The 18,909-nt window shown below is 47.2% G+C and overlaps 5 protein-coding genes across 5 annotated transcripts; 3 read left to right on the forward strand and 2 right to left on the reverse strand.

Moving 5' to 3' along the window:
• Positions 1–4,863: 4,863 nt before the first annotated feature.
• Positions 4,864–6,419, reverse strand: FPRO_00885 (uncharacterized protein; the record flags this gene model as incomplete). Its single annotated transcript, XM_031221470.1, has 3 exons — positions 4,864–4,987; positions 5,038–5,840; positions 5,898–6,419. The coding sequence occupies 3 exons, from the start codon at positions 6,417–6,419 to the stop codon at positions 4,864–4,866; spliced, it is 1,449 nt and encodes a 482-aa protein (XP_031075587.1).
• A 2,147-nt stretch (positions 6,420–8,566) lies between these two features.
• Positions 8,567–11,081, forward strand: FPRO_00884 (putative sulfate permease SutB; the record flags this gene model as incomplete). Its single annotated transcript, XM_031221481.1, has 2 exons — positions 8,567–9,539; positions 9,592–11,081. The coding sequence occupies 2 exons, from the start codon at positions 8,567–8,569 to the stop codon at positions 11,079–11,081; spliced, it is 2,463 nt and encodes an 820-aa protein (XP_031075588.1).
• Positions 11,082–12,145: 1,064 nt separating this feature from the next.
• On the forward strand, positions 12,146–12,914 carry FPRO_00883 (uncharacterized protein; the record flags this gene model as incomplete). Its single annotated transcript, XM_031221492.1, has 2 exons — positions 12,146–12,217; positions 12,267–12,914. The coding sequence occupies 2 exons, from the start codon at positions 12,146–12,148 to the stop codon at positions 12,912–12,914; spliced, it is 720 nt and encodes a 239-aa protein (XP_031075589.1).
• Positions 12,915–13,685: 771 nt separating this feature from the next.
• Positions 13,686–15,975, forward strand: FPRO_00882 (uncharacterized protein; the record flags this gene model as incomplete). Its single annotated transcript, XM_031221503.1, has 4 exons — positions 13,686–13,835; positions 13,884–14,492; positions 14,695–14,964; positions 15,019–15,975. The coding sequence occupies 4 exons, from the start codon at positions 13,686–13,688 to the stop codon at positions 15,973–15,975; spliced, it is 1,986 nt and encodes a 661-aa protein (XP_031075590.1).
• A 269-nt stretch (positions 15,976–16,244) lies between these two features.
• Positions 16,245–16,923, reverse strand: FPRO_00881 (uncharacterized protein; the record flags this gene model as incomplete). The annotated part of the gene is made up of 2 exons (XM_031221514.1): positions 16,245–16,846; positions 16,920–16,923. 2 exons carry the CDS (start codon positions 16,921–16,923, stop codon positions 16,245–16,247), a joined length of 606 nt encoding a protein of 201 aa, XP_031075591.1.
• Positions 16,924–18,909: the final 1,986 nt, after the last annotated feature.

Genomic DNA, 18,909 nt, shown 5'->3' on the forward strand with positions numbered 1-18,909 from the left:
GGGCATTCAATTTATAAATCTCATTCCTCAATTATTTATCTCTAATAACCCTAGTTTTTCCATCGACATCAGTACCTTTTCCCAGTGTTCCAGAATATTTACTGATTGTGATACCAGCGTGTATACCTAAACTGAGACAACAGCCACTTATCCTTGAAGTTATCCCCATTCTAGTTTACACCCGGGTCTGTCCTGAATTTTGCCTGTGCATCGCCGACATGGAAAATCTGCTACAATATGAAGGCTGCGATGTCGATGAGAAGCCGGGCACCATAGCATTGGCTCCCTGGGCCCGTCACGAAGCCAATCGTCGCTGGGCTATTATCACCCACTCTGTCACCGACATGAGCGCCCGTGTAGCACATGAGATAACCTATCATTGACGAACTGATGGCATTCATAGATTGAGGGTCCTATCAACTGGATGCCAAAGAGTTGGAGGTCTTCGTATGGGAGCGCGACTTCTACGATTTGGAAAGGGGCGATGCGGACTCCATCACACAAGCATCATTCCACCGCACAACCAAGATTAGGGGTCGATTTCTTACCAAGTGCTGTATCTCACAGGATGGTCAAGATCACATCATTCCTCAAAAACGAGAGACCGCCACAGAGGTCGTGGCTGAAACCATGATCCGAGTCATTAACATGGATCAGGATGAAGCTGAGGTTCTCTCGGAGGTTCGCTAGTTCCAAGAATTGACTGCTGAGAAGCTTGGAGTCAATTGGGGAACCGGTGATGGTGCGTTTGGGGTGGGCCAAGGTTCGAACAAGAAAACCTCAAGATCTCTGAACGACATCAAGTCTTAGGATCTATATCCTAAATTATGCAAAGATTTAGGCAAGCTTAGGATAACAAGGTGGGTCTTTAGACTTGTAATTCCAAGTTATACTAAACTTACCTAAGGTTTCTTGCCGCTGCGCTGATGCGTGCAGGAGTCATCAAGCCGTCGTTGTCAGAGAAATACGGGCACAGAACATCCAAGAACACCATCTCACAGCACATAGTCAACACTATCAAAGATTTAGATGCGCCTGTGCACCCAAGGGCTTCCCAAGTCCCGGGAGATGAGCGCAATGCGCCTATCTCGTCTGTTGTTTTTAAAGACCTGTATCATCTTCTTGATCAAGGTATTGTGACTCCCAAACCAAAGTGGAGGGCGTCGCCTCAACGAGAAGCAAACTACTCGAACCTCATAGAGAGCCCCCCAAGATTCGGCAGATACAAAAAATCATGTTTCAAGTTCAAGGGGCTTGCAAATATATTACACCTAGGGAAGTTCTTGTTCGAGGTGAAACGAGGAAAGGGGCCGAAGAAACAAAGAGCATAGAGTGAACGAGAGGACAGCGACTTGGCGGAAACTCAAATAGAACTGCACAACATCGAACGATGTCGAAACAAATTACACCATGGCTCCTGAAGAATGCCGAAGTCAATACCATTTCTGATGTATGGTAAAAGAACATTCTGGCCAAGACCGAAACGATCCCCCAGGACAACATCGATATAAAAGACCGCGAGAAGACTTGAACTGCTAACTCTACGAATGATGAAGCACATAGGCCGTATAGGCGGCGATAATTTGACACCATAATCCAAAATACAAAAGGACCAAGGCAAACTTAGAGTAATTTAGTAGGTCTTTAGACTTATTACCTATCTGTAAGCTGTGTTAAACCTGTTTGAATCTTTTTTTCTCTGTTTCAGATAGAGATCTTAGGGCCGTCTCTTGTTCCTTAGGCATAATAAGTAGCCCGATATTCATCTGTTAAATTCCCCGATTTGATCTTCGTCGAGATTCATAAGGTCAAGCGAAGAAGCTCGAACTCTAGCCAACTTCCAGAGAATGCTGCCAGTCGATTTGGGAGGCTATTTCAAACACGATATCTTAAGGAAGATTAATCCCGCTTGCCTTCGAATCACTTTCTGTGGGCAGAAACTTCGCAATGAAGGATGCAAACCTGAACCAATGTCGTTAGAAGTAGTTAGGAAGACCTGGCGACCAATGAAACCAACTTTTATGTTCACTTGAGCAATATTTATCGCTGCATTCTGGTAACAGTTGAAAGCTCGAAGGACTCTGTCTAATCTCTCTTGCGTATATCCGAGGTGAGTTTCTTCGAACTTTGCGTTAAAGGTAACTCTCTCCATTTCAAGAATGGAAGTGTAGCACTGTAATGAATTTCTGGGTTATTGAACCACAAAGTTAGCTCTTCGTAGAGCTCGAGTGGTATTTCCAGAGCTCTGGGGCGAGCGATAGGAAGGTTTGACATGGTAATAGCTCTCGCAATCGTGGGATAGCTCTGGTCCAGAATCTGGAAGTCTGAAAAGAAAGATGTTTGACTTTGTGAGAAAGAAGTTACCAGCTCGTGGATGTGAGAGGAAAGAAATATCAGAGTCTAAGATGAGATATGTGGTGAAGAGAGAAACTATGAACGATTTCTGGTTGTCTCCTCTTGACAGTGATTCACTGTCACTGCCGCCCTGGAAAGTGATTTAACCTGACCCTGGCGTCGGGTAAGATGTTTAAAGAGGATCTTCCCTCACTTCCCATTTCTTCTTTCTTTCACCTCTCCATCCCCAGGCTAAGAGACTTATCTCTAGTAGGCAGCTGCCTGGTATTCAGTCTTCTTCTCCACTCCCGAATTTTTTGTTTAACTGAAACTCGACAGAGCATTTCTCTTGACAAACTGGACACCAAATGTATCACCTGTGGCTATACTATACGTAAGTAATGACACACGGCTTCTCTTTCATGACTCGACTGACTTTAAAAAGGCCAGCCTCGCTTTACAATCCACAGCACTCCCCTACCAACGCCAACGTTGAGTGTGAGCATACTCTGTTATTCCAGACTATCTGCATAAGTCATACTAATCAAATGCAAAGTCGCCATGGTCGATCCAGCCACTATCACTCCTGCCGAGTGGGAGTCCCTTGATCTAACTGTCAGTAGAAGTTATGGCCACATGCAATAAACTCTTTCGCCGAGAGAATCTTGACTGCGGATGCCATCATCCAATTCAACAAGGGCCTATGTATGGGGGGCACTCTGGCACCTAACCAAAGTCTTTCCCGATGCCTTATGTCGCCCGTTGATCTTCCGGTTTTGTGAGATGGCGTCCAGGATGACATTCGAAGACGACAGTTCGTTACAATCAGCCATCCTAGACGCGTATGAGATAACCGAAGGAATGATGGGCAGTCCATTCCCCACGGTCAACAAAGTATTGCCACTAAGCGCAGATACAACACTGTACCTTGCGTCAGCCAGAGTGTCATACGACGGTCTCATTCTGAAGTCACTCGATAACACGATTGAAAGCTTTCATCTCGATTGTCGAACGAACGAACATGACACACCAATCAGCTCTGCTAGACTGATTTCCGAGCCTGCAGAGACATCAAATGTTCACATGTCAAGCGAGTTGGTGAAAAATAAGATTCAAGCAGGCGCGATGAAAATGATAGCGCCATCGCGTTCCTGGCGTGATTATCTTTCCAGGGACAACGAGTCGCTGCCATCATAAACAAGTTCATGCGGAGGACCACTGATGCCATTTGATTGCTGAAGCACCGGCCAGGAGGAAAGAAGAGTCTAGTGGGCGTTGGGAAATTGGGCATTGCGGCATTACACAGGTCGGTATGTTCGCTTACCAAACGGCCTCAATTGTTTTTGTTTCGGGAGACATGCATGACACAGGTAGCCTCGGAGACTGGCTAAGCTGGGGAACGGTAGCTATGTTTAATGGGTTTTTGCTGTTTGTATTATATATAGCTGGTTTCCTCATACGTTGCCGTTCACTGGCTGTCTGTGCCTAACGACAAGCTTGCCTTGTCCCGCTCGTGCTGCTAGTTGCTGACTATTTTGAAATCATCGGAGAACCATTGTAATATTTCTTAGCTTCGTAAATGAGTGTGTCATGTAGTTCATTTGCGGTGATACGGGCCATGCTGATGCTCATATATAGTTTTCTGTGGTTGGTCATTGGGCCAGTCTTCTTTCGAGGTCGATTTCTCTCTTCTGTATGCCTCCTCAAGGCGTGCAGGCTTCACCCACATTATCCGACTTTTGTCAACTGCGTCTGGTCCAGCCCTCGAGGAGCAAGAAAACACTAGACCTTAATATAGGGTATCAAAATAAACTCAGCAAAGAATATCCTAAATTTAGGTAAATTTACCTAAGCCTTTTTGTCATTTAGGATCAAGGGGCTGAGTTTTCTTTCCTCCCCTAGCCAGCACAGGCCCCGGCCAACAGAGAGTGGCCATTATGCTGTGTCAACAGAAGGCGTTTAACAAGGTCGCAGCATTGCTTATACTTAGAGAAAAGGTCTTTGATGACCTGTGGGACAGGATTTTTGGTACTAAATCTACCAACTGGACTTGGTTATGCGGTAGATGATGCTTATATTATAGAGTCTGTATCGCCCTAAGCAATATTATTAGATAATAGATAACCAATCATATGTTCATTCATTCATCCTAGAGCATTCGTCTGTCGGAACCCTCTAATACCCGTTGAAGCCTGCTCGAGCCCATCTCGAGCATCATTATAATACCATCCATCGTTCCATCATAACACGTTTCAATAATCATAAAAAAGCATAAAACATAAACCAGTTTTGGGTTTGGCAATATCGCCTGAATTAGTGTGTTTGTTGCAAGACCCTGGAACATCTTCATAGGCTGCTGGGTAACGGACGAGTGGTTCGAAAGAAACCTTCCATCCGCGTGGTAGTATGCACGTCAGTTTAAGTTAATTTCGCGACCAGACCCCTGCTCAATTATGTTGTGCCCTTGCATCGCTAGGAGTGGCCACGGCGCTTGTAAGTCAATCCAGAAACACTGAGGTTGTGCCATATCTAAAGAGCGTGAGAAACGATCTCTGCATAGACATCGTCGGGTATCTTCTTGATAATGCCAATTGTGACGGATTTGACGAGATCAGCGTTAAGCTGTGGGAAGGATCTTAAGACCTTATTTGGGCTATTTGGAAATCAGCAATTATTTGAGTCAGGCTTTCGCATAATCCTTACCTGGGCGACTGAAGAATTTGAGTCCGCATAATTGTAAGCTGCGCGACAATGCAGACGATATTGAGATGAGGACCATAGGCGAACAAGAAGTCCCACAGTCGTAGAACCTCGGGAAGCGGTGGTGTACATGCACAAAGCGTCAGAACTGAAGGGAAAGCGTAGATCTCAGCCGAAAGGCCCTTCGCAGTAAGGTACATGCTGAGCTTGGGATCAACAATAGCAAGGACCTTATCAACCAGTGCAAGGCCGCGATGTACGCCGTCCATGGCACCGCGAATATAGCCCGGGCATTCTCGAGTCAACAAGGAGTGGAACGCAACGAATGCTTCTGCTTCACTCCGAGCTGCGTAAAGAAATGGTGCTGCCAGAACGTTCATACCCTGAACATAGGTGCCGGGTTCTAGAGTCGCAGCGCCTGCGCCGGATTCAGAGCCCTCGGTCGTAAGTGTCAAGGCCCGCGCGCGACTGCGAGCAGTTGGTGATGACGTGCTTGTGCCTGACTGAGAACGACCGGAGACGCTACTACCGCCGGGGAGTGAAGCTCGACTACTACTAGGGCGGCTTTGGCGTTGTTCCTCACGCGCATCATGCAACTTCCACGCAATGGCGTTAAGTAAACGAATCAGACTTGCTTCACTGACACGGCGGCGGAAGAGAGGGTCGGTCGTAAGTGTGCGGAAGGTGTCGTTGCGGATCTTGGAGTAAGCCGGCGAGGCTCCTCGGTGGATAAGGGCGAGGTAGTCATCGGTCGACAGGATAGGAGCGTCCAGGAGGACGAGCCAGACGTATATTCTCAATGTTGACTACCCAAGACCGCTGTTAGTGCACCATGCTGGGGAGTACTTGAACAGTCCTCTTACCATGCCATCCTCAGCACTCTTGACACCTTCATCGATAACCTTCCACCGTGCGCTCTCCAAAGCGCCCAAGAAATCACCATCTGTTGGGCCTTCGCGGATAATTTGATGAAGAGGTAGATGGCCATGCGAGAATACGGGTTTCTTACTCCCAGCACGCTTGCTGGCTGTGACAACATTCATCTGGTGAATGAGTGGCGGGGTGGCATCGCTATTAGCGCGCCCGCGCTGAGGTGAGCGATTGATATTCTGGGAGAGGCTGGGTGTGCCTGAAGCAGCAGGAGGCGCTTGTGACGGTCTTGTAGGTGAAGCATTGCGCTGGGTGTCGCGGTGGCGTTGCTGGGAGATGAGCGAGGGCGTGCCTTGCTCGCGAGCGCGGGCTCCAAGAGTGTGCGCAGATTGAAGGCGTCGAAGGGCGCGATGAGTCCGCGGCGATGGCGGGGCCTGGAGTTGTGTTGTAACCGGGGCGGGGAGTGAGGGGATGGCCGATTTGAAGGTAGAATTGGAGTTCGAAGGCGGCTCCATGGTTGCGATGGTTGAGGAGAGTTTGTCAAGCCACGATCAAAGGGGTTGTTAAACGACAATACATGCGAGAAAGAGCCAGATAGCCGAGTTGATGGGGATATTAATTAGGGCTGATGACGCTGAGAACGGGTTTTAGTCGTTCGGAGCGCTGTATTAGATTAGCGGGGAGGCTGGAGGCTGAGTTGAAGTGTGAAAGGGACGTGATGTGGATGCAGGGACAATGATGAATCGTGTTGGTTTCGCGTTCTTCAATTAACCTCTACAACTAAGACCTATTGATATCTACCTATCTTGCTCAGGCTGACCACTATCACCACTTGTTCTTATAGCAGATCCTATAAACTTTCAGTCGATATATTTTTACATTCGATAACTCGTAAGGCTGTTTGGCCTCTTACTTTAGATGTCCTGGTGTTTGCCAGCCCATGACATTAGGAATGCACATCATTTATCAAGAGGTTGGGTTTCAGGTGTGGTATTTTGAAGCCGGATCGGAGCTGGATGGACCGATTCGCCGACTTATCAAACACCTAGAGACGGGTGTTTATGCAAGCAAGTATTGGATTGGTAGGTTTAGGTACTTACCTACCTAGTTACAGATACTACCTTACCTTTAGCATGCACCAAAATTTTAAAATATACCTAGTCATCTAGGCATCGACTCTATATGATTTTTATGTTTTTAGATTGTGGCAAACTCCGGAAATTGAAGAAAGGTATTATTTAGGTAATTTACATAAACTAGGTAAGTGGGTAGGTAATTCTGAGTAAAAACTCTCAAAGTTGGATAACTTCAGGTTTCTTGGTCTGTTACCTGCTTTGATAATAGCACGACCGTAAGTTCTTTTTCTTTTTACTGCATTACTTATGCCTTGGTTATTACGTAGTGCTTGCCGATTAAGAAGATGTCTTAGAAGTCTATAGTATTGGAGATGTACATAGTAGGTAGGACGGTACCTAGTTGTGGAAGTAGGTTGGGGCTCTCTTCTAAAGTAAGAAGAATATCTAGGTAAGTTTAGGTAAGTTTAGGATATATTTAGTATAACTTTTAATTAGTGAACATCAGCATCCTGCTCAGGTTGAGGTCTGAAGTTGGTCTTCTTGCTCTATCTTACCGGCTTACCTTAGGTATCATATCAAAGAGAAACTGTCATTGCCGTATGATCGACGATTATCTAGAATATTTGCTGACACTAACTTATGGTCGCAAATCTCGGAATATCGCTAGTTGTGTCACAATCATGGTTTTCTGACTTGGGACTACAGGATCTCAGACGTGGGGTTTGATACACTTATTTTCCTGATCTTGTTACGCTATTACCGTGAAGGGGAAAGTGGCGATTGCGACATCGAAAAAACACCCATTTTTATATCATGCTGAATGCTCACAAGCTGACCAAGCGCCACACGACATTTGCCATTTATTCAGAAAAAGATGGAGAATCCGCTGAACAGAAGCCATGACAACACATTCTGCCCCTCCATGTCTCCTCTCCACACAATGCCGATTACCGATGGCCCGGGGATCACTAGTTTCACCGGGCTCATCATGAGTTTTACCACTCTTTAAATACAAGATTGAAGCCCTTGCCACACCACAGCACTGGTCTTCTTCGACTTACAGCCTTCTTACTTTACCTTTTGAAGTAGTCAGGTTACACAGTTATCCCAGCTACAACGCATAGATTCCTGTTTTACTGTCTCCCAATTTTGAGAACTCATTATCCCACGTTGCAACCTCCAACGATTATGTCGCCTTACACCCCACGATATTCGTCATCGGCCTAAACTGAGACCCCAGACCACAAGATCAAAGATCAACATATTTGCTATTATCCTATTTGCAAGAAGAATAGTCCTAAGCCAGCTACTGTCTACCATACGCCTTCTTAGACAACTCAGACCTCCACGCCTCTAAATGAATTTGGTTACCTGCAGCTGGTCCGGTGATCACTGACTGCTTCCCTTCAGAGCAGGTTTCACATCATTAGGATCAGAGCTGACAGACACATACGAGCGATGGTTCTGCCTGAGCTAGCGACCGCTTTATATTGAAAAGAAGCTAAAGGGCGAGGTCATCCTTGGCTGCCGTAGTCTGGATCTTCTCTTCAAAGGAAACAGATTCTTGACATCAACCGATACACATGATGCTAGGCCACACAAATCCATTGGGCAGGGGGGTGGCTAACATTCTGGGCATCAAACTCGAAGATCAAAAACAAGGCCTACAAGCTGAGATACCAAGCAGTTCATCCATCGCTTCAGAGCAAAGGCACAATTCGTTCTACGAAACTGAACCCACATCGTCGGAATGGATTAAAGAGCAGGTCCCGTCGAAGGAGGAGGTTGTCGCATATGCAGCTTCATTATTCCCATTCGCGTCTTGGATCAGCCACTACAATATGCAATGGTTTGCGGGTGATTTGGTCGCTGGTATCACCATAGGTGCTGTAGTCGTTCCACAAGGCATGGCCTATGCTATTCTCGCAAACCTGGAACCCCAGTTTGGCCTCTACTCGTCCTTTATAGGGGCGTTGATATACTGGATATTCGGTACCTCCAAGGATATATCTATTGGTCCCGTTGCAGTCCTTTCGACTGTCGTTGGGAATGTTGTTCAGGATGTCCAAGATTCGGGACAAATCGTCCAGGCCCATGTTGTTGCGTCAGCGTTGTCAGTTATCGCGGGCTTCATTGTCCTCGTCATCGGACTACTGAGGTGCGGATGGATAGTCGACCTCATTTCCATCACCTCTCTCTCAGCTTTTATGACGGGCTCTGCCATCACAATTTGCGTCGGCCAACTACCAGCACTTCTCGGTCTGTCAGGATTTTCAAACCGAGACCCCCCATACAAAGTCTTTGCAAATACGATCGAACATCTCGGAGAAGCAGGTTACGATGCCGTCGTCGGAGTCTCAGCCCTATCGATTCTATACCTTATCCGTCAAGGTTTCACCGCTGCGGCAGAACGATACCCAAAGCATAAAAGACTATTGTTCTTCACAAACACAATGCGTACGGTTTTTGTTATTTTAGTGTATACAGTAATGAGCTGGGTCCTCAATATGCATAGAAAAGACGATCCCTTATTCAAGGTTCTAGGGGTAATTCCAAAAGGTATACTCAACCCAATCCATCTACTTGAGTCAAAAAACTAACAACGGAAAAGGGTTCCAGAATATTGGGGTCCCAAGACTAACGACGGAGCTCATTTCGGACTTTATTCCATATCTACCAGCTACCGTTATTGTCTTGCTTGTTGAGCATATGGCGATTTCCAAGTCGTTTGGGCGTGTCAACAACTACACCATTGATCCATCTCAAGAAATGGTTGCCATTGGGATGGCTAACCTTGTTGGTCCATTCCTTGGGGCATATCCAGCTACAGGCTCATTCAGTCGTACTGCAATTCAGTCGAAAGCTGGCGTACGAACCCCTGCTGCTGGGATAATCACTGGACTGGTAGTTTTACTTGCAACGTACCTGTTGACCGATGTCTTCTTTTATATACCAAGTGCCGCTCTTGCGGCCGTCATCATTCACGCCGTGGGAGATCTCGTCACACCTCCCAACACAATTTATCAGTTCTGGAGAGTTTCACCGATCGAGGTGTTCATCTTCTTTACCGGTGTTATCGTCAGTGTCTTCGCTCAAATAGAAGATGGGCTATATGCTACCGTTCTCCTTTCAGGAGCTGTGTTTATCTACCGTATCCTGAAGGCCAAAGGCAGGTTTCTTGGCAAAGTCAAGGTTCATTCGGTCATTGGCGACCATGTTATTGGTGATGATCACCGAAAGGTCGTTGGGGAGTACGGCACAATCGAGGATTCCGATGTCTCTGCAAGAAATGTTTTTATCCCCCTTGGTCATGGTGATGGCTCGAACCCCGAAGTTGAAGTTGATCATCCATATCCCGGAATTTTCATCTACCGCTTTTCTGAAGGCTTCAATTACCCCAATGCCAACTCGTCTCTGGACTATCTGACCAACTTCATTCAGTCCAACACGCAACGCAGCAGTCCCGAAGCTTTTGAACGACCAGGCGACAGGCCGTGGAATAACCCAGGGCCGAGGAAATCTGCAAAACGTCCTGTTAATTCAGATCCAGACTCTGCACTTCCGACATTAAAAGCCGTCATCTTGGATTTCAGTTCTGTCAACAACGTTGACATCACCTCGATTCAACGACTGATCGATATCCGTAATCAGCTCGATTCATATGCCTCTCCTGACGGTGTAGATTGGCATTTTGCTTGCATAAATAACCGATGGTCCAAGAGAGCATTGGTGTCAGCAGGGTTCGGAGTCCCATACAAACCCAACGAAGGCACAGCACCTCGAAGATGGAAATCTATTTTCAGCGTAGCGGAAATCGGAGGCAAGGACTCTGCTGCAGCAATCGCTCAGGAGACGGACCCCGACGAAATGACACCAAAACATATGGATAATACAGACGAAGAGCCCTTGATTGGAGGATTTTCCTCGGTAAAATCCTATGGCTCAGTGTCATCAGGAGACCTCGAGAAGCAGAAGCGGAGAGGTGCTGTTGTTCATGGCCTGGACAAACCACTATTTCATGTAGACTTGACAAGCGCGTTGCAGAACGCAATAACTAATGTGGAAGAGAGGACGATATCAAGAGAAACAGCACACGATTAACAGCTGGATGGAGTACGGATAGACTTGCTGACGTTTCGGCGCATAACACGAAGGGGAAGCATTTAGCGAGCGATTATTACCACTATGTTTACCTAAAACAGTATTTCGTAACGAGATCATGAGATTATGAGATATTCTGTCGTTTTACTATTTTCTTTTGATAAACCCCATCATGCTGATAGTATTGCATCCGGATTAGAATCGCCTCTTCTGGCATGGTCACAGCGTCTCAACTAATCGTTAATGTCTCTAGTTTAGTTATTCCCATACCTAGTCAAAGAAGTTGTGTGTACAGTGAGTTGTCCAACGTAATCTTCGTTTTGCAGAATTCAAACGCCGTGGAGGCTTTCAGCAATTTCTTGCCACAAACCACTATAGCCAGGCCAGTGCCGACGTGCTTATTGCCTAACCATCGACGATCTTTTGCTTAAGGGATTGGGCCGTCATCGTGTACTACCATTGAGGTTTCCAAATACCAGTTACATCAGGTGTCAAATATAAATCCTGACTAGAGAGCCGACAAATTGGGCTTTTTAATGTCCTACGTTAAGTGAGTATTCTTTTCACTTCAGATTATACCTGTAAATGATCTGCATCTGCTAGCCACTATTGTATTGAATCCACGTTAGTGGTCAGGAGCGGCAGCTAGTGCTTATTGTTAGCATTCATATAAGATGCTAATTGAGGCCTCGGGGAGCTAAGAGAAAATCTCCAGTATTTAATCAAGGTGCCAGCCCAAATAACTTATCCAAAGATCTCCTAACATTAGGTAAGGTACTACTAAAGTTGCTCAAGTCTATTCTAAACTTGCATAAACTTTCACCTCGGGTGGGTGTATGGCCTGAGTCTTCTCTCCTCCCCCAGCTGAGTTACCTGTAACTGGTAGGTAGGTACCTACTTAGGTTGTTGGCACAATCTCGAGCGATAGTTCCTATTTTGCGGAATCAAAGCTCCTTTTGTAGGACGACCACAAGTGAAGAACTCTTCGTATTCCTTTTGTTACTCGTCTTCACTTGAGGGCAGCGTACACGCACTCAGTCTTGTTGGATTGGTGAGACTGCTTCATGGCCGAGTCTTCTCGCCCAGGTGAGGGTCGTGGTCATGTTCGCTGGGGGCGCATAGAAGAGCATTACCTGGTGTGTATAACAGCTATCTCACCATCAGCACTTAACTTACAACCAGCAGGATCCTCCGCGGTCTCGCAGGCGAGAGATCAGATATCCCATTGGGCGAAGTACATTCGAGAGAGCCGATGTTCCTGCGGACTGGGCTCGTGTTACTAATGATGCTCAATGGGTAGCCAGGACGTCTTCTCGGTGGTCTACAGATGACGTTCCGGTACAGACCTACACTGAGTGGGAAACCTTTGCTGAGCTCCCGATCCAGGGTTCAGCTTTACCTGATGGAGACCATACTGAGTCTCCACCCCCAATTGAAACTTATGGCGAGGATGAAGAAGAAAGCCCGAGACAGAGGCAATTCTCTTATGACAGAGGCAACTATGGCCGTCGCTACAAAAGCCGGTCAAGATCACCCATTCACCCACGCTACAAGATCCCGGGACGTGAGGGATATCTGTCTCGTGATGCTCTCTCGCGCACTGCAGGATATAATGGTGACTGGTATTCTAGAACAAGGGGCGGGAGCCTTTCAAGCAACGAATATGATCCTTACGATAAGTTTGCTTTCTCATCGCGGGCCCAGTCGATCACAGATTCCTCGAAGGCAGACGATTCTGATGCCGAATCTCCTGAGTCTGAAGAGACAAACATTGTTATGGGGCCTTCCAGCCTCAGAAGGACGAGTCAGCATCTAATTCACGCTCTCAGATGACACTTGTTCATTCTTCGGCGTATACTGGGAATGCCGAAATGGGTGGTTCTCATGCAGCAGTATTAAATCTTGTTCATGATCCCAAAGGACAGAAAAGTCCTCTATTCCGCTGGCTGTAAGGTTTTTTAAAGTACTCAGGGGAAGAATCTATAGTTGTACTAACTTTGACCAGCCATGTTCCCCAGGACGTGATGAACTTTGAAGATTTCTGGGTAAGCCAGCTTCTTCATGTGCATACGCTTTAAAGCTAACGATTCGTGTTAGGTTGAAATTAGCCGGATCTCCGGATTGACAGAGCTGGAGAAAAAAAGCCGTAACGAGGCTTCGTGCTGATGTCAAAAAGTCCTGTGTGAAGTCTAGGACCAATTCTAAAGGTGCCAAGGTTGGATACTTGGATCCAAAATACGTCGAGGTACCATTGAAACCACTGAAAACCGAGGCGATGTCGTCCAGTTCAGTGTCTGGCTCAGCACGGTGGATTTGTATTCCCTTCTTCTCACTCGAGCAGTACTCTGGTCTACTCGCAGGTACCAGCACATCTCTTTTTCCAGCTCAGACCTTGCTGCAAGTCCAGTACTCCCGAAACACTGTGGCAAGGGACATGGAGCAAGCGGTGGTTCAGCTGGGAATCGCAGAACGCGGAGAGTGCTTCCATGTATCTCAACTGTGGTGCCTTGTCATTGATAACAGTAACGACCCCTTCACTGATTGAATAGGAAAGTCACTGACGATTAAAAAATATAAAAAGGCTTGATAGTAACATGTGGGACGATGACTAGAGACGATTTGCTCGGCCAAGGGCTTGAGATTAAAGAACGCCCATCTCGTGCTGTAGTCAATGAATGCAACGGCCGAATCTTGGTGGCATACGGCGATTCGGTTGTTTGGTCGTTTGATGCCGATGAGTGCCAGGCGTGGTTTGTAAGTCGTACTTCCTCGTCCAATAACAGATCTGACACTCTATACCAGGCATTCCTATCCAAGTTCCAAGCATTCTGGCCTAAAGTTCCAGAGTTCTGGTACAAGGATCAAGCCGTCACAGCAAACGCATGGCCCAGAATACTCAAATTGGCCTCGGCCGTCAGGGCGATGTCACTTAAGATCACCATGAAGCTGGGCTCCAAGCCTGACCCTCCCCCACGAGCCATTCTGCGGCCAGATCCTCAAGTTCTCACAAGTACGCATGGTGGAAAGGGCAAACCAGGGACACAGGAATTTACTCATATGCTGTCCTTGGCGACATGGGATGGCAGAGGTCCTCAAATCCAAGTGACTGGTTTCAAGCTCCTTGAAGCTCAGCTGGATGCGGCTGAGACTTTCTTAACATGTGATACAACCTATACGGATCGGAAGGCATACAAGACCTGCAAAGAAGCTTCGAGAAAGGAGTGCTATGACTATCTGGTCGAGTTATCTGGTCGAATCGAGGAAGCTGAGAGTGATTCTTTACGACGTGCGTACGAGGAAAGGGTAGATATCTTCAACGCTGTCGATATTGTTTATAGCTTCTTTTTACCCGTGAATTTCCAAGGCCCCATGGTCGGAAAGTTCTGGGGCGCGGTCAGATCTATAACTGAGGTAGGTTATAGGCAGAGATTCTCTATGGTAAGCGTGCTAACCTCAACATGAAGTTAGCAATGCTAGATGGCAGGCCGATTTCTGACATCGCCGGTAGCCTCCGGGTTTCTCTCAGAGACTTGACCCGAAGTCTCCTCGCACTCCAAAATCTCGTCATTCATTCATCGGATCAAGAGCGAGCTGAAGTATAATGCCGCCCGAGTTCTCCAAAGCATGGCTTTACATCACTATGGCCATAGTCTATGGCTCTAAAGACGACCCTAAGTGTGATGATCGGATGAGAAGGGCCGAAGAGCTCATCGCTACGGGCTCTAAAAAGCTGGTTCAAGGATTCGGTGACAAAAATTTGCTAGAAAAGGCTATTGTATTGCCGCTTGAAGTGCTTTCACTCATCACAATGGGCATCTTGCAAGATCAGTTGGGCAAATCTGATGACATATGCGATACGTACTCTCAGTATCTTGGCTCTCTAGTATGTTTCAATGCAGATAACGCCATAACCCGGGTCGGTTATTAACATGCTCAGGATCATGCAATCACGTCGAACCCCTCCGACAGGTCCTTCCAACATCAGCTCGATCTAGTACAACAAGAGCTCGTGGCCGTCAAGCGAACACTCTGGAAGCAAAACTCGCTTATCTATCGACTACGAAAGTCTCTCACCGCTATTGATACAGAAGGCATTGTCATGAGTCAGATTGAGCATGAGATCGTCTTAAAAGAGGCAGAGAAGCAGTACAACGACAAGCGGTACTACTCAGAAAACTTGCCGCCGCCTCACTCACAACGTCAGGGTGAGGACTATAATCGAATTGTCCCTGTTTCTTATGCTCAGGAGGTTGCAACTGTGAACGACTATATGGAACTGGATGATGACTTCCTGTTCGATATGGCTTCATCTTCAAAACTGTCTCCTACAGATGCGGGAGGTTTACGTGGTCTCTTCTTCCTTGAATGCTCACGTCTCATCGAGCAACGCGAGTTTGAGTTTCGACGTTTCAGCGATTTTTCTAAAGACCTCGAGCGAGCGATTACATATAAGATGGACTTCACAAGAGACCGACAGGAGTGGGCCATCTATGCCTTCACCCTGGTTACTATCATTTTCTTGCCCATCAGCGCGGTTTCGAGTATTTTCGGCATGAACACGACTGATGTCCGCGATATGAACTACTCAGTGTGGCTGTATTGGGTGGTTGCTATACCAGTGACGGTTCTCGTCATTGTCCTAGGACTCTGGTTCATGGGAGAGTTAGGAAACCTGGCTCGATGGTTATTTGGGCGACCAGGAAAGGGTATCTACGGCGAGCCGGCAGTCATATCACAAACAGTCGAACCGGCATATTGGGCGGTTCCCCCAACCACTCAGCTGGGCGCCCAACCGGCAGAGTATTCATCGCCACCATATGAGCCGAGGCGTAGAAGGGTTCAGACTCAAGCAAATTACCCTGCACGCCAGAGTCGCATCTATCGATCACGATAAGTGACCTGGAGGCGAATAGTTAGCGCCTTTGTGGAGAAGTGCTCAGCTGGGGTGCAAATATTGTAAGTTTTTAAGTCCAAAATGATTACAAGTTCGAGTTGCTTGACAATATAGGATATAGTTTAGAAAAAGTTTGCTCTAACTAAAGACACTCAAATTTGCCTTAACTCCTGGACAAACACTATTTAAGAAGAACCAGAATCATCAATCATAATACAGATAAGGCCGTTACAGAACCGCCCATTCATAGCCATGCAAGTACTCGTTAATCATCGGTAGTACTCACGCTCACGGTCTGTAATACGTAGCCGTACTCTATCATCCTCAATCATCCGCCTGGGTGGTGATGGAGGTGAATACTCCCGACGTCGAGTTCCCTCAACGTACCGGAAGGTTTCATAGCGAGGCTCAACTTGGACCGGGACAGGAACGGGGACGATCCTCTCACGCTCGATGACGCGCTCTCGATCGTGATCATATGATGAGTGGTGGCTGTGCCTGCTTCGGGATCGAGACTTGGGCTTCTTCTTTTTCTTGTGTGGCTCAACGTCGACCGCAATGACCTCGATAGGCTCCTCTGGTGGAGGTGAAGGGGGTCTGGGCTTCACGACCGGAGGAGGCGGAGGCTTGGGTTTCTCAACTGGAGGGCAAGGTGGAGGAGGCGGTGGTTTCTGGACCACGGGAGGCGGCGGTGGTGGTTGAGGTTGTGGAGGTGGAGGTGGTGGCAGCGGAGGTCTAACAATTACTGGAGGTGGTGGAGGAGGAGAAGGTTCAGGAGGAGGAATTATTCGTGTTACGCGATGGCTGACGATGCCATAATCCTGCTCCGGGTGCTGGAGATAGAGTCGTTTCTTCTCGTAAGGTTTGGTGACTGTTGCGATGACGTCAGTGACGGTCGAGTTTGCGATATGGCACACGGCAATGTGCAGCAATAGAAGACATACCCATCGTGTCGGCGAACACAGATATAGCTTCAGCGACAACAGCACAATGAAATGCAAGCAGTTACCTGTAACGCGATATACAAACAAACAGCCAAAGGGTGTTTCGACGGGGAAAACCCGAGGATGATCAAGTGGGGTACTTAGGTCAAGATGGTGAAGTGGGATGCTTTGTGATGACAGTTAACGGTGGCAATAGGCGGGTGGGAAAGGGGACGGCGATCTTTTATGTTCTAATAAAGATTCGAACGATCAGGCTGCAATGGAAGACATGGCATGTGAGAAAAGGCTATTGAGCTTCCATGATTTGTTCCAACCCAACCCAACGTACCAACCAATACCCAAGCCAAAAAGCCAGACCAATCTAATGGATGGATGGTACTAGCAACTCCGAACTTGGAACACCAAAGGCTCTGACTACCAGTAAAACACGAGGTCACCGGATCATGACGTCGCACATGCGTATGCACGTCAGCCCCCACCTCCAATATTTGGTCATCTACAAGAAACCAGATTTCGCGATTGTGATGGGCAGGGGCCGAAAGATGCATGTTGAGTACACAGGTAGGCCTGGAATCCAACCAGTCATGTGTGTAATTTTCAGCACAGCCTACGTTCTGGACCCCTGGACCCCGAAAAAATGGAATGGATAGAGAGAAAACCTTGGTGCCAAACGGCAGGGCTGAGTTGTTCTGGTTGGGTTGCGGAAACCCCCATAGAATCTTGGCGGTAGATTGGTAACGGGGAATGCCATTGTGTGTGTGTCGACGAAGATATTCCACTCAGGTTGTGTATGTGTCGAGTACATGACCGAGGTAGCGCGAATCGCAGATGAGCTTCACTGTCTTTTGGCAACGGATATCATATTTTAGTCAATGAAACATTAGAGTGGTTTCAAATGACAGAGTTGTCTACCAGTACGGCAGTTCAACCTTCCAGAGGCCGGTGCCAAGGCCCGGGTCGGAAGCTAGAGACTCGGAGCGAGTGGGTCCGAAACGCCGACTCACGGTCATAAAAGCACCGTTACAGTTTCGGAGTCACACCACTTTTGTGAGGTTTCTTCAACGTCTCGCTTAACGAATTCAAGTCCTAATCTGACGTATCCGTAGAACTTTAGTTAGAGACTCACCCTGGCAATCACCACCTCCACCGCCTCCTGAAACCAACATGTGCACTACCTAGAAACCCCTGGACTTCGGCAAGTCATCAGGGGTGATGAGACCCTGGGGTGCATTCTGACATGACAGGATTATTCTGATCGCCAGGGTTGGGGCGATCGCTAGACAGGATCTAGGAGCAGGAAAACTTTAGACTTTAGAAGATAATATTAAAATAAACTTAGTAAAGAGTCCCTCAAACTTAGACTAAATTATCTACATCTTTTTGTCGCTCGGGAAGGATTAAGGTCCTGAGCTTTCTTGCATTCCCTGGGGTAAACTATTTGCTGGGATTGGTGGTAAAATCCTCAAGGAAACTAGTCTACTGATAACCCTATTCCCCAAGGCTCCGCCACTTCGTTCTACCGTGGGCCCTGTTGTTGGTCTTTATGGCGAATTAGTATACATATGTAGTACATAGTAGATTATCAGTCGGTACGGAAACGGTTCAACAGGGGTTTAGTAGTACGGATACAGTGGAAATATATCAATGTAGGGTGGTTGAGCGGAATAATTCAAACCGCAGCAAGATGGAAATAATATTACTGACACAGGTCAAAACTCAAGGCTTTACCTATTAGTAGTCCCAGCCTTCGGGTTTATCCAAGAGTATACCCAACAGCACTGAATTGGTTGAAGGCAACTTCTGGCATTTTTTACTATAAATCCATGCCTCGCTAATATCCTCAGTTGAGTCATCTACAGAGACCGTCGTTACTTATCCGAAAAAAGTAAACAAGCTTCCGACAAACACCTGGGCCAACACATCCGGTGTCAGAACATCCGTCTTGTCAGCTGCTAGGCTCGTGCGTGGGGGGGGGAACCCGAAACAATTA

The sequence above is a fragment of the Fusarium proliferatum genome (assembly GCF_900067095.1).
Source record: "Fusarium proliferatum ET1 genome assembly, contig: FPRO_scaffold001, whole genome shotgun sequence".
NCBI classification, from domain to species: domain Eukaryota; kingdom Fungi; phylum Ascomycota; class Sordariomycetes; order Hypocreales; family Nectriaceae; genus Fusarium; species Fusarium proliferatum.